Genomic DNA, 15,785 nt, shown 5'->3' with positions numbered 1-15,785 from the left:
CGCCTGCAACCCACCACTAGTGTACACATAAAGCTAATGCGTAAAGTATTTGCTGTGCTTGCTTAATGCACTTAGCTTGCTCAGTTATAAACCTAATAGTTGCACTCACACAATGCCCTATTGAACTCATTTTGCTTTTTGATTGGTGCATGTTTTATATCTTGTGTGAATACAGGCTGTTTTCGTGTCAATGTCTTATGAGACTCACAATTTGCTTTCTGCCAGCTGTCTGCCCTTGCAAAAAGAGACAGATCCATCACATCTGGAAAAGAAAAGTTTTGATCTCAGAGGGAAGATATATATGTATTTTTTTGTATCCCACCTTTATTATGCTTGCAAACAAGGCAGCGATCATATCAGTGGTGGGATTCAACATTTTTTTTACTATCGGTTCTGTGGCCGTGGCTTGGTGGGCATGGCAGGGGGAAGGATGCTGTAAAATCTCCATTCCCTCCCCACTCCAGGGGAAGGATACTGCAAAATCCCCATTCGCTGCCGATTCGCTGGGACTGGAGAGGCAGAGAATAGATGGGGGCGGGGCCAGTCAGAGGTGGTATTTACTGGTTCTCCGAACTACTCAAAATTTCTGCTATTGGATATCCAGAGCTGGTCAGATCCTGCTGAATACCACCTCTGGATCATATCCAACACACCTAATGTCAACCGTTCCACTCACTCATCCAGTAAAGAAAGACTCCTGGCCATTTGTGTTTGCCAAGAGTCTATTTTACTGAAGCTTAAATGGTTACAGAAGTAGCGTAAGCCGAATCTGAGGATTTTCCATGCAAACAAGACAAAGGAAAGGTCCCCCTTCCCTTGTTATCTGTAAATATTCAAGTAGGTGCTTGTATATTGTTTAGGAAACAGGTTCTTGGTTCCCAGCTCTGCATACCGATGGTTGACCTTGACTGGCTGAAGCTTCTTGCCAGGCTCAGCTGGGCTTCCATCCCCGCTTCTTCCTCCTTACATTTCAATCTTTCCCTCTCTACCCCCCCCCCCCCCTTGCTAATATCAGGCTGTCAGCTCATGAAGCTTAGAGAGGAGAGATGCAGCCATGACACCTTCCTCCTCTTGCTATTTTCCCTACAACAATCCTGTGAGGTGAATTGGGCTGAGAGAGAGGGGCTGGCCCATTGCCATCCTGCTGGGCTTCATGGCTAAAGCAAAACTAGAAGCCACAGTTTCCTGTTTCCTAGCTTGATGCCTTAACCATAAAACCAATATGGCTCAAATAGGAATAGTATTAATAGGAATTGGTGTTGTTAGTTGCAAAGTTGTGTCAGACCCATCGCGACCCCATGGACAACGTTATACACCAACAATAATAGAAAAAGAAAGGGAGAGAGGAGGAGAGAAAGAAAGGAAGACAGGGGAAAGAAGAAAGAGGTAAGGAGAGGAGGATGGAAGGGGGAGAAAGAGAAGGAGAGAAGGTAGGAAGGAGAAGAGGAAGAGCAGGAGTAGGAGAAAGGTAAGGGAGGAGAAGGAGAGGAGGAAGGAAGAAAGTAGAGAAGGGAGGGAGGGAGAAAAGAAAGGGAAAACAGGGAGGTGTTACAAAAGGAGGAAGGGATGGTGAATAAAGCAACCCAAATGGTACATTATAACTTATTAAATGAAATAATAAATGTATAAGAATGATAAATGTAGAGAGGAATACCAATTATGTGAATGTGTACTTAAAATGGTATATAAGAAAATAAAAAAATCAAAATTCTTGAAAAAATATATAAATAAATAAACAAACAAACAAATAAATAAATAAATAAATAAGGAAAGTCGTGTCCGACCCATCACGACCCCATGGACAATGTTCCTCCAGGCCTTCCTGTCCTCTACCATCCCCCAGAGTCCACTTAAGCTCACACCGACTGCTTCAGTGACTCCATCCAGCCACCTCATTTTCCGTCATCCCTTCTTCTTTTGCCCTCCATCTTTCCCAGCATGAGGCTCTTCTCCAGGGAGTCCTTCCTTCTCATTAGGTGGCCAAAGTATTTGAATTTCCTCTTCAGGATCTGGACTTCTAAAGAGCAGTCAGGGTTGATCTCCTCTAGGACTGACCAGTTTGATTGCCTTGCAGTCCAAGGGACTCGCAGGAGTCTTCTCCAGCACCACAGTTCAAAGACCTCTATTCTTTAATAGGAATTGTATCCTGTTACAGAGAAAATTGACTATGAATGGAATATGATAGCCATTATATTGGCTGTAGTTATGCTCATTCAATGTATTAGTATTCTTTAGCCACACCCTGTTGAATAAGCTATCAGTGGCTAAGTTCATGCAGTACCATACAGTAAATGAGGCTTAATGCATTGGGTGAACATACATTTAAAAAAAAATTTCCTTAAATAATAGTAAATGTATGATATTTGGCATTGCTTATATGATTATCCAAATGATGTAAGTTACATCCTTCGCACAGTGCAAACACTGCATGCATGATGATGGTTGATGAAATGATGTAATGCATATCACGCACGTGTCCTTATCTTAAAGAACTAATTTAGGCTATTCGATTTACCTGTCTGGCTTCAGAACATCTGCTGTTTCTCAGCCTCAGTTTCACCTGCTAACAGCATCCCTAATAGGGATGCTGGGGTGGTTATAATGTTACTTTAAAGAGCCAGTTTGCTCCAGTGGTTAAGACATCAGGCTCGAAATGAGGGGGCCCTGAGTTCTAGTCCTGGCCTCAGACAGAAAGCCAGCTGGATGACCTTGGGCAGGAATGGCGAACCTTTTTATTATGGGGTGCCAAAATGGTCCGTGTTCATGCTATTGCGCACGCAAGTGTGCCCAAACCAATTCTCCCCGCTCACCTGTGCATGCACGGACGACCCCCCCCCACCTCCTGTGCATGCACACACACACCCTCCCCAGGCTCTGGAGGCTTTCCTGAAGCCTGGGGAGGCTAAAACAGCATCCCTGGTCCTCTGGAAGGCCGAAAATCAGCTGGCCAGCATGCTGACGGCTGACGTGCCAGCAAATATGGCTCCGCGTGCCACCTGTGGCACACAATCCCTAGGTTCATCATCACAGACCTTGGGTGTTCTCCCAACACTGGGGAAGCAGGCAAGGGGAAGCCACTTCTTAAAAAATCTTGCCAAGAAAACTGCAGGTTGATGCCAGGAGTCAACACTGACTTGAAGGGAGAGAAAGGAAGACTGTAGCAGTTATGTTAAATAGTACAGGAATAATTAGCTCTTTAAAAAAAAAGTCTAATCTTCCAGCTTCAAATCTTTCTAATGCTTTCAATTTGCCCTAGCTCTGGAATTTGATACCTGGCTGCTTCACACTTTCCCACCTAGCCCTCCCTCCCTTCTCTGTTTCTAAATATTTGCCTGCTTCAACTCCTGTGTGCAGTCTGTGAGAAGACCTGAGTGATAGAATAGCTTCAGTTAGTGGTAAGGGTGGGCGTTTCAGTCCCAACCTTTTCCTCCCCTTTTCCCCAAGTGCTAAATATTAATGTTCCCACTCCCTCCCTGACTTTCTCAGCTTCTCTCAGCTCTTCTCATTCAAAGGCTGGCTGTGTCCTAGCTTGAAGCTTCTTGATATGGCTAGATTTTTGAATCTGTGCTTCCTTCTCCAAAGCTTTCTCTTCACCTTAGGCCAATTGGTAAGTTTCCCCCCCCCCCCCATATTATTTCTGGAAATAATGTATATATGTCAACATCCTTATCTGCATGCCTTAGAATCAGTATTGTGTAATTGGAAAGCCCTGGGGATTTTCAGACTCTGATTTTTGGTTTGTGTTGGTGTGTGTTTCAGAGTCAGAGGAGAAAATTGTTTGACTTTGTATTACTTCCGTAGATCTAGTCATTCTTGGAAGTTAGTTACTTCTAACTTAAGTTTTATCTTTATATGCATTTGAAATAGTTTCTTTAAGCTGCAGTCTTTATGTGTCCTTGGTTGGGAATAAATCACATTGAACTCTACTAAGTTTGCTTCTAAGTGGGTGTGCAAAATCGCACTGCTATGGTGAGACTTTCACTCATTTGGATAGATAAACTATTTCTCATTTAGTGGATAAACTCTATGGAGCATTTTTGGGGTTCCTAAAATACATGCATAATCCTGAGCAGAATCTAGGTCGGTAAGACAGGTCTCCATCCAAACTCTGGGATTCACAACCACACCCATCAGAGGCTGGAAGGGTAGTGGCAGTGGTGGGAGGTAAAATCAAAATGATCTTAATTTGGAAACCCATTAAAAAATCACTTTGGAACATGATATAAACTTGCTTACCTGTTCCCAAAAGACAGAACAGGCGGCGAGAAGACACAATTACAATAGAAGACTACAGCATCCATTCGCCTGTCCCCAATATCTCCTGTGCATAACCTTCTGTTATTCACCAAAGACAGGGATGCTCTGTCTAGTGAAATACCTAACTGTCTTCTGACTGTAGTTTAGAAGTGAGTTGGCTGTTGTCTTGATAGCAGCCAAGAGGTTGAACAGAATCAAATAAAGATTGCGTTTCATTTGAGTTCAAAAGCAATCTTGAGCCTGCTGCTCAATCCATGAGCAGTAAGGATTATGATTGTTATTGCTTTTAAGAAGGAGAAAGTTGCTTTCAGGATATTCTGTGCTCCTTTATGCGATGCCTTCAGTCCCTTCTAGAGTTGGGTGCTGCTTTCTAAAAAGAATAAAGTACTACTGTTCGGTAGCCTCAGAAGGACAAAGAGGACCATTCACTCATCAAATACCTGCTGGAAGCCTTTGCTGCAAAGGTGGTATTTTAAGTTCAGTAGCCCTCACACACATTTTTTTCTTCTTTGAACTTGCAAACATTTCCAGACGCAAAATATCACCCTTAAATATATTTATTCATTTGAAACATTTATATAGCTGCCCAACTTCCAACCAACTCCGGGCAGTTCCCAATCAAAAGTGGAAACATGAAGACCGTAGCCTCAACTTTTTGATGCAACTAGGAATTAGGTGTTCCTTTGAATTGATAGGATTTTGATTCTCCTTGAAAGCAATTGCTCTGCGATGCATGGTATTGATTAAGAGATTGAACTAATCATTGTAGCTGATGAATTCACAAAGTGAAGCTTGGGAGAGAACTGTGTTCTTTTATTTTATAACATCTTGGACTCCATTTAAGCAATTTTGCTGTCCCCCCCATCTATATATAGAATAGAATAGAATAGAATAGAATAGAATAGAATTCTTTATTGGCCAAGTGTGATTAGACAAACAAGGAATTTATCTTTGATGCATATGCTCTCAGTGTACATAAAAAGAAAAGATACATTTGTCAGGGATCATAAGATACAACATTTAATGATAGTCATAAGGTACAAATAAGCAATCAAATCATACTAGGAAACAATATAAATCGTAAGGATACAAGTAACAAAGTTACAGTCATAACTGGGAGGAGATGGGTGATAGGAATGATGAGAAGATTAATAGTAATGCAGACTCAGTAAATAGTTTGACAGTCTTGAGGGAATTATTTGTTTAGCAGACTGATGGTATGCAGGAAAAAACTGTCAGTGTGTCTTGTTGTTCTGGTGTGTAGTGCTCTATAGCGTCGTTTTCAGGGTAGGAGTTGAAACAATTTATGCCCAGAATGTGAGGGGTCTTAAGTTTAAATTTTCAGATTTAATTTAACTTAAATTCTGTTGGGGTCAGAGGTAGGCATTGGCAGTGCAGCCATATAGAGAGGGCCACAGACATGCCTTGTTTGCTGTTCATTTCTGACTTAGTAACACATTTGTAGACCACAGACACACAAGCATCTTTTTCAAATCAAGAGTCAAGTACCTTGTTTTGAAAACCTTGTCCAAAAACAATTGAGGCTCATAACAGCCCCTCTCCTCTTTATTCTGCAAACAAGTTAAAGCTGAAAGACATCAACCTTCCAAGCAGACTTTCTGTTTGAATAGATTTGGTGTTGTTATTTGTGAAGAAATAGATTTTGTCCACATATCTACAGAAACTCTAGAAAACTTAAAGCTGTTAATGATGGAGCAGACCAGGGATTGGAGCCTGTCTTTTTGAGATCTTTTGACAGAGGCTGGATTTCCTCTTTTGACAGAGATTGTAAGAGCAAATCCAGCATTGAACAGGGAAGAGGATCCCCGACAACCTTAAAATCTCTTTTTTAATCTCTGTGGAAGTAGTTCCCACTGAGCCTTCACGAGAGTAAGCGTGATATGCCCAGAATGTAATAAGAACTCTTTGAATTGTCTTACACTCTTCCAATGGTATTTATGTGGCACCATTGATTTCTTCCTTTGTCTGCCCTTCTGAGTAGGTAAGGTCAGGAAGCAGAGAGAGCAAAGATTTCAAGAATGCTACTTTTCTGTCATGGGATCCAACTTCAAAATCTTGAAAGCCTATCAGAATATCAGTCTACCTGCTCTTATACCAAATAGAATCAAAGTGGGGTTATTTTGTGTTTCTTTCTTGTGTCTTCTTTCCTGAGATTGAGTTTTCATTTAGTTTTTCATACATTTCTTGTATTTCTTCACTGGTGTTATCTGCCGACACTCCTACCCCTAAAGAGTCTCTTTTAAAAAGAGATATGAAGCTATTCATACCCTTGCACTAGAAAATATTAAGTAGGAATTTACCTATCAAGAGGCCTTTTGGGTGCCCATGAACAAGGGGTTAAGATTTAACACTTACCATATTTTTCGGCATATAAGGCACACCTTTTTGCCTTAAAAAAGAGGCTGAAAATCTGGGTGCGTCTTATACATCGAATACAGCATTTTTTTGCCTCCCAAAGCCCCGCCCTTCACCAAAATGTCCGTGCATAGCCTTATGGAGGCTTTTAGAGAGCTCCTGAGGGCTGGGGAGGGCAGAAATGATTTAAAAAGTGTTCGTTTTTTGCCACCCCAGCCCCCAGTAGCACTCTATAAGCTTCCTAAAGGCTATGCATGCAATTTTTTTGACAAAAAGGGCCTGTTTTTGAAAAAAAAAGGGCCGGTTTTTTTTGCTCATTTCCCCCCCCCCCCCGCCCAAGCACTCTGCAAGCCCCCTAAAGACTATTCATGCCTTTAAAAAAACAGGCCCATTTTTGCGAAAAACAGGCCATTTGGGGGAGGTTTGCAGAGTGCAAAAACTTTTTTTTTCCTTTCGGAAAGGTCTTTAGTTAGAGCGGTTGAAGAGAATTACATTGATCAAGTGCTGTGCCAGCAGAAACAAAGTCTTAGATGCTGCAGGTTGTGAGCCATCTCCTTCTCCAGCACATGGATGAATACACCTGGAAATATCTACCTACCTACCTACTCTCTCCCTACCTACCTACTGTATCTTTCTCTCTCTCCCTCTCCCTCTATCTACCTACTTACTTTGTTTCCATAACTACTGTATCTCTCTCTCTCTCCCCTCTATCTATCTACCTACCTACCTACTCTCTCTCTCTCCTCCTACCTAGCTACTGTATTTCTTTCTCTCTCTGCAGTATTTCTCTCTCTCTCTCTGTTTCTCTCTCTCTCCCTCTACCTACCTAACTACTCACTTTCCCCACCTATCTACTGTATTTCTCTCTCTTTCCCTCTCTCTCTAGCTACCTACCTACTTTTTTTTAAAAAATTGCCTCTTCAAAACCTTGGTGCGTCTTATACTCCAAAATACAGTACATTAAAGGACTCGGCCTATCTTTACATCCCTTTAAAAGTCCTGCTAACAGAAATCTGGCCTGTTTCCATGTTGTGGTATTTGGAGCAGCCTTTTTTCAATTGGATGTCATCCTTCAGCCCCCAATATATTGGGCTGCAACACTCAGAACTGCAAAATTAAGAAATAACTGTCTAAATGTAAAGAAGAAATATCTAATTGATTTGCAAAGACTTAAAAGCTGACTAGTTCCATACTTTAAGGGTTATCTATTTTACAAGCTGCTTTACAGCTTAAAAAAATAGGCCCCATGTTCACTTTAGCTCTTTAATGGAGTATAATATATATATATGTAATTATTCATAAGTACTAATCCTATTTTAGAAAGCTATAACTTCTGTGACATGCTTAAATTCCTGTATTACTTTTTTCATGTTCTCTCCGGACCTTGTTATAAAAATACTAAAAAAATGTTAGCTCTGCATGAGAAATAGGTAACTCAAGCAAATAAGTCAAGCTGCATGCCACTGGGGGAAGTCGCTTGTTTTTAGAACTATAATTTAGAGAAAACATATGTCCATTTCACAATAGGTCCCAAGTGTAGCACTGTACATCCAGGACCCAAAAGGGTTTTTCCTCCTCAAAGTGAGATACAACTCCAATCTTTGGGGGCTTAAAGGGGAGTTGCAATGCAAAGTAACAATTGAAATATTACTGTCAATCTTCTTTTTTCTCCTTTGCTGTTGGAACGATTGAGTGTTTCAAAACTAAAATGTATTTTAACCTTTCAATCAGTTGGATAATGTTGCATTGTGCATTTTTTGGATTTGGATTTGGACTGAATGCTGGCCGGGTTTTTCCAGTGGGGGGCCTGGGGAGTGCTCCTTAAGTCTGCTTGTGCCCCTGGAGTCACCATTGTCCCTTCTTGGCATCTCCCTCTGATTTTCAGTGGTAAGCAAGATTTCTCCAGCCTGTTCTCAGCCACGGTGGGTCTTGAGAGTTGGTGATCCTCTAGAGTCTCTCCTGTCTTCCAACTTCTGCAATATGATCCCCAAATATGGATCGTTCTTCCAAAGGTTCTGTTTTCCAAGCCAATTCCCAGGGTGCTTCAGTTTGGATTGATTGAAGGCTTGTTTTAGTGATCCAACCAGATTCCGAAGAGCTTCAGACCTGCAGTGCCGCATCAAATGTTAGGGTTATGCTGAGCTCTCAATTCAGAATATATTTGGCCTAACAGACACGGTGGCTCAGTGGTTAAAATGCTGAGCTTGTCGATCAGAAAGATTGGCAGTTCGAATCCCCAGAGCCGCATAACAGAGTGAGCTCCCATTACTTGTCCCAGCTTTGCCACCTAGCAGTTCGAAAGTATGTTAAAAAATGCAAGTTGAAAAATAGGGACCACCTTTGATGGGAAGGTCACAGCATTCCATGTACCTTCGGCATTTAGTCATGCCAGCCACATGACCATGGCGACGCCTTTGGACAGTGTTGGCTCTTCGGCTTTGAAACAGAGATGCACACTGCCCCCTAGAGTCAGGAATGACTAGCACGCATCTGCAGGGGAATTTTTACCTTTAACAGATGGTGGTGTGCACCCTCCGCCTTGCTCTGGTTTGCCCTCTACGTCCCGATCCTTGCACAGCCCAATAGATTCCAACCCCTTCCATGGAAGAAGGTCCCAGTGATTGTAATCCAAAGATCCTTCCCACCACCCATGTCTTTTTCTTTTCCCTCTTGCCTTGCAATTGTGGAAAAAATGCAACCGGTTCAGCTCTTCTGTTTTCCTGGGGTTCTTTTCCTCCACTAAATAACTTTTTCCTTTCTTTCCTTAGCAAGGTCCACCAGGAGAACCTGGGCCACGGGGCCCCCCAGGTCCACCCGGTGTGCCAGGAGCGGACGGGATTGATGTGAGTCTACTGCTGAGCTCAGGAACCAAAGCAGGCAGGCAGGGAGTGCACCTCTGCGCACAAAGACGAGCATTGTATCTAGAAGGAAACTCGAGGCTGTGTCCTTCCAATGTGGCCCAAGGTTGCAGGAGGGGAGAGGAACTGCTGTTGGCTCTCTCACACACACCCTCCACCTAACAGGCTTCAGCTGTAAAATTCTCCAAGGCCAGCATTCCCTCCCCCATGTGGGGTTTTTGCAGGGAATTTTGCAGCAAACGTGAGAGTGGCATAAGTTTGCAGTTGGCCCTTGGCAGCCTTAATTGATTCATTGGCTTTTAAGCAGAAGTGTTAACTCCCTACCCTCCACCCCCAAGTAAAGGTAGAAAGGATTCTGTGAGAAAGAAAGGATTCTATGGGAAATGTTCCTGCTGGTTACTTTTAGAAGATGGGCTGGGGAGGGAGAAATGGGATGGGGGAATAAAACTGAACCAGTTTGTTAACTTGGAGATGAAATTTGCAACCTGTGCCGCCCATCTTAAAGAGGGTTATATTAGAACTATAATTTAGAGAAAATATGCTGTGTGCCCATTTCACAATAGGTCCCAAGGGTACAGTACATCCAAGACTCAAAAAAATTTTTTTTCAAAGATGTTTTTATTTTTTTATTCCTTTACATACCATTTTAAGTATACATTCACATGATTGTTATTCTTCTTTACATTTGTCATTCTTATACATTTATTATTTCATTTAATAAGTTATAATATACAGTTTGGGTTGCTTTATTTACCATCCCTGCCTCCTTTTGTAACACCACCTTGTTTTCCCTTTCTTTTTTCCCTCCCTCCCTTCTCTACTTTCTTCCTTCCTCCTCTCCTTCTCCTTCCTTCTTCCCTTACCTCTCCCGTACTCCTCTCTTCCCCTTCCCCTTCCTACCCTTTCTTCTTCTCTCTCTCCCTTCCATCTTCCTCTCCTTACCTCTTTCTTCCTTCCCCCATCTTCCTTTCATTCTCTCCTCCTCTCTCCCTTTCTTTTTCTATTGTTGTTGGTGTATATTTCAAAACTCAGTTTATGTTTCCTTGGGATGGTATTTCCGCCAACCCAAATATAATTTAGTATCATTTCTTCTTCCCTTATCTTCGCTAGTCTTCCCTAGTTATGTTCCCTGCTTTATATCTCGCTCTTGAACCCCCAGACAATTTATCCTGGATTCTTTATTCCAAAGGACACTTTGCAATCTTAGTATTATCTCAGAACATTGAGAGTAAGATAGGCGGTCTATAAATTTGATAAATAAAGAAAACATCCAGTGGTGGGATTCAGCCGGTTCACACCTATTCAGGAGAACCGGTTGTTAACTTACTAAGCAGTTCTGAGAACCGGTTGTTGGAATAAATCTCCTTTTGTTTTTTTCCCCACTTTCCAGGACTAATCCTGTAAGGAAGGCAGGAAGGAAACATTTTGGCACTATTTCTAGCCTAATCTTTATTGCCCTGCTTATAGAAACTGTCTCTCTGGTTAACCCTTATTCGATTGTAACAGCTAAGGCGAAGTGTCCATCGATGTGAATGATGTTGAGTTGGCAACGCCCACAGCCAGTCACATGACCACCGAGCACCGCCTACCCAGCTGGTCATTAGGGCAGAGAACCAGGTTGTTAAATTATTTGAATCCCACCACTGAAAACATCCTTGCTCTACCAGATGCTTTGTATTTGCCTTGAAAAGATGACTTCTTAAAAGGGGTCTGGAAATTTATCAAACCCATCAATAATGACTATTCTTTCTTTTTCTTTTTTTGTCTCCATAGGGCGATAAAGGTCCACCCGGTGCAGCAGGCGTTCCTGTAAGTATGCTGACTTTGCAAGCCACAATCTGCCTAATTTTGTTCTATGCATGATGTACAATGACAATAAAGGCTGTACCCGTGATGGTGAACCAATGGCATGCGTGCCACCTGTGGCATGTGGAGCCCTCTCTGTGGGCACGTGAGCCGTCCCCCAGCTCAGCTTCTCCGTGCATGTGCCAGTCATCTGATTTTCAGGTCTCTGCCGTGTATGCAGAGACAAGAATACGTGTGCATGCGTGGGGGGTGGGGGGGGGGGTAGAGCGGGAGTGTGGTGCACCCCCGTGCCCCATTTTTGGTCCCAGGAGACTTCAGGGAGGCCTGCTAGGCCCAACATGGGGCATGGGGGGTCGTGTGCATGTTTATGGGGAGCATATGCACATTGCATTATGAGTGGGAATGTGCGCGCTGTTGTGCGTGCGATTTTGCCACACGAGGAGAAAAAGGTTAGCCATCACTGGGCTATATTGTACATTAATGTAAAAGGTTCAGGATCTGGTGCAAAACACCAGAGGGAGTCCTGCAGCTATTTTCAGGCTATAAGTCTTTGCTCAGTATTGCAAAAATAGCCTATTTGAAGGATGCTCTTGATGGACAACTAGTGTGTAAGTAGTCCTTGACTTATGACCAGTTTGCTTAGCAACCATTCCAAGCTATGGCGCACTTACCTTGAGCTACGTCTGATCCAATTCAGACGATCAGACGGCTTCTACGGTCACATGTCCTAAACCTCAGGCATTCAGCAACACTGTTGCATTTAGGGGCATTTCCAGCATCCTGCAGTCATGTGACCATGTTTTACTTGGTCACATGACTGCAGAGCCACGCCCATAATAAACCATGGGTTTTCTTTATTACTATAGTGTTTGTTTTACAGCCACTGTGGCCACGTAGGAACTGTTGCAAAAAGGGTTGTAAAATCAGGACAGTCCCATGACTCATCCGTTTTACGACCGTCCCAACTTGCAACCCCAATGAACAGGCTCCATTGCAGTCACATGTCAAGGACTACCTGTACTATACAGGTAGCCCTTGGCTTGCAATCATTCATTTAGTGACCATTCAAAGTTACAACGGCATTGAAAAAAAGCAACATGACCAGTTTTCATACTTAACCACTGTTGGAGTCTCCCTGTGGTCACATGATCAAAATTCGGGCACTTGGCAATGGGCATGTACTTATGACGGTTGCAGTGACCTGGGGCCACATGAACAACACGGCCAGCTGACTTCCAACAAGCAAAAGTCAAGGAGGAAAACTAGCTTTGCTTAATAACTGCATGATTCACTTAGCGACTGTGGTAATTTGCTTAACACCTGGGGCAAAAGAGGTCATTAAATGGGGCATAATTGAACTTTCTTGCCTAGCAGTGAAAATTTTGGGCCCAGTTGTTGTCATACATTAAGGACTAAATGTAAAAGTTCCCCTTGCATACAGAAAGCTGTTCCCTTCCCACCAAAGGTGGTTCCTATTTGTCTACTTGCATTTTTATGTGCTTTCAAACTGCTAGGTTGGCAGAAGCTGGGACAAGTAATGGGAGCTCACTCTGTTATGCAGCGCTAGGGATTCGAACCGCCAAACTGCCGACCTTTCTGATCTTAGCCACTGAGCCACCGCATCCCTCTTACATCAAGGATTACTTGAGCTTTAATTTGGGGAATGTGGGAGTTTTGGACAGTCTTAACGTGCCTTTCCTAGATGGTCATTCCCCAGATTAGTTGGGACTACTAATTCCATCACTCTCCGCCAGCGTGGCTAAATTCAGGATTGGATGTCCCAACATATCTAGAGAGCATTAAATTGAAGAACAGCAACATAAATCTTTTGAGAAGGGCTAGGTGTGAGGCACCTGCTCCTCCTTGAATTTTTTGAAAAATTAATGTCCCCGTCCTTTCTTTGTGACAGGGGACCAAAGGAGCTCCAGGCCTCCCAGGACCAGATGGAGCTGCAGGAAAACCCGGAATTGATGTGAGTAATTGCTCAGCCCAGAATCTGAACTGCACTTCTGCATATCTACAGGGCTCTGTAAGTTCTTAATTTGGAATATTATTTTGCTTCCTATAAGTATGTAAATGTATGCAAACATGCTTCCTTTGGATTGTGTTCCATTCTCCCCCTCAAACGTTAATTTGTCCCTAGCCGATTCCTTGATCATTCCTGGATGATCTTCAGGGCTTCAGCCAAACTTCTTGCTTCTCTCTACAAATGCTGGTTGATACCATCAATTGATTCCTGTCATTCTCCTTCTTATCCTTTTCCTTTTTTTAATTACATTTTTAATTTTAAACACTTAAACACATTGACAAAAATATACACAAAACTTACAAACAACACCGGAATTGCACATTCCTTCTTACAGCAGATATCTATTGGTGCATCTTTACAAGTATTGTTTCCCCCCCTCTATACATTCCAATTTTATACTTATAGTCATTTTATTTCTTACCCCTTTACTTAATACTCTGTGTTTGGTCATTTGTATCAGACAGCTGTTGTTACCCTTATTCTATTATATGTCTTTTTCTACTTTCCGTAAATCCTACTTTTCCTACTTTCTTATCACTGTTTCCTAATTCTACTATGATACACTTTACATTTCCCAATTTCTTATTTCTATCATCTAACCACTTATACCATTTCTCCCAAACTATCCTTTTTATTATTTCTTGTTCTTCTTTTTTGTAGGGCCTTACGGGAGCGAAAGGAGAGCCAGGCCGTATTGGAAGACAAGGTCCCAAAGTGGGTAACTTTTTTTCTGCTGGGGGAGAGATTTTGATGCATGCATGTTGAATTTTGATCCATGTTGAAGTCACCAAAGTATCCTTCCTCAGCTTGTTGTTCCCATGTACTGGGACTGCAACTTCAGATACCCTCAAGAAGCTGTGATCTCACATGGGGAGAGGGGGGCACAGTTTAGAGAAAAGTATCCCAGGATCCATGATTGACTTCAGCTTTTGATCCTACTTTCTAATGCCATGACTGTTATTACTACTGCTGAAGAATGAATGGGAAAGGTCTGTGGTGACCTAGGCTTCCTGAGACAGTAAAAATCCCAAAACCCTTTTTTTTATTTAAACGGCTGTGAATTATGTTCATTCACAGCCTGTAATGACTCACAACCACTCTGACACAGTCTTTCAGGGTAATGCAGTAGGTCTCTGGAAGTGCTTCAAGGGACATAAAGGTGGGTGCTTATCAGTATTATTTATTTATTTATTTATTTATTATTTATTAATGGGATTTATGGGTGGCATATAAATCCCATTAATAAATAAATAACAAACAAATAAAATAAATAATGCTGATAAGCACCCACCTTTATCTCTCTTGAAGCACTTCCAGAGACCTACTGTATTTTTCGGACTATAAGTTGCACCTTTTTGACTCCCAAAAGGGAGTGAAAATGTCTGTGCGTCTTATAGACCGAATATTGCCGAAGCCCCGCCAACCTGCCAGTCATTTTTGGGGCTCTGCATGCCCCATTTTCAGGCCTTTTTATGGCCCATTTTCAGGCCTTTTTGGGCCCGTTTTCAAGCCTTTTTTCAGCCAGTTTTCAGGCCTTTTTTCGGGGCTTTTTTCAGCCTGTTTTTGAGGCTTTTTTCAGGCCGAAAAAAGCCTTTTTCAGGGCCTTTTTGTTTTTGGAAAAAAACAAAAAGGGTCATCTGAGTGGTGCAAATGGGTGTGGAGCCTTCTTGGAACTGCTGAAAGGACTGTGTTGTAGACTGGAGATAGATGATGTCGTATCCCTACCCATGTGTTTAGAGAGGGCTGATCAATTTTGACATAGATGGCCTCTTTGACCCCTCTTTCCAACCAGTGGTCCTCTCTGTCCAAAATGTGGACTTTGCTGCCTTCAAAAGAGTGGACTTTGTCTTTTAGATGGAGTTGGACTGCTGTATCTAGTCCTGATGGGTTTGTTCTCCTATGTTGTGCCTTGCATTTATGAAGTGTTTTTTTTTTGTGTCTATCTCATTTACAACACGGTCCTTTCAGCAGTTCCAAGAAAACTCCATACCCATTTGCACGTCTTCAAAGCAAAGAAATAAATAAGAAAATCCAGTTGCCTCTTGGAAAAAAAAGAGCACCTTTGAGACAACCATGACCTGGATGACCAAGAATCTCCATAGACAAATAAGTCTTTGGGGAAACCTCTGAAATTGGAAGTTGAATCAAAGTCTTGTTTTGTGGCTCCTGCTACATCAAAATTCTCTCTTCTCTTGCAGGGCCAGCCTGGACTTCCTGGACCACTGGGGCTCCCAGTAAGTGCCTGCTTTTCTTTGCACATGCTGGATAAGCAAATACCTCCATTGTCCAGAGTAATGACATGTAACTTTAATGCAACTGGGGGAAACGTTTTCCAATTGTGGCCTGAGTTTTGATCTACCCAGGGCTTCTCTAGCATAAGCCAAAACCAAACCTTTGTTTATGATCTTAGATTATTAACAATGCATCCTGCAAGAATGCAAATTTCTCTGAATCTCGAG

The 15,785-nt window shown here is 42.3% G+C and overlaps 1 protein-coding gene across 1 annotated transcript in view; it reads left to right on the top strand.

Annotated features, from left to right (window-relative positions):
* COL9A2 (collagen type IX alpha 2 chain) overlaps positions 1 to 15,785 on the top strand; it is a 67,798-nt gene that overhangs the window by 188 nt on the left and 51,825 nt on the right. The window contains 5 exon segments of the mRNA XM_032227767.1: positions 9,402 to 9,476; positions 11,265 to 11,300; positions 13,207 to 13,269; positions 13,987 to 14,040; positions 14,404 to 14,485. Of these exon segments, the coding sequence (XP_032083658.1) occupies positions 9,402 to 9,476; positions 11,265 to 11,300; positions 13,207 to 13,269; positions 13,987 to 14,040; positions 14,404 to 14,485 (310 nt within the window).

The sequence above is a fragment of the Thamnophis elegans genome, chromosome 12, assembly GCF_009769535.1.
Source record: "Thamnophis elegans isolate rThaEle1 chromosome 12, rThaEle1.pri, whole genome shotgun sequence".
Taxonomy (NCBI): Eukaryota; Metazoa; Chordata; class Lepidosauria; order Squamata; family Colubridae; genus Thamnophis; species Thamnophis elegans.
This window is presented reverse-complemented; position numbering and strand designations above follow the sequence as displayed.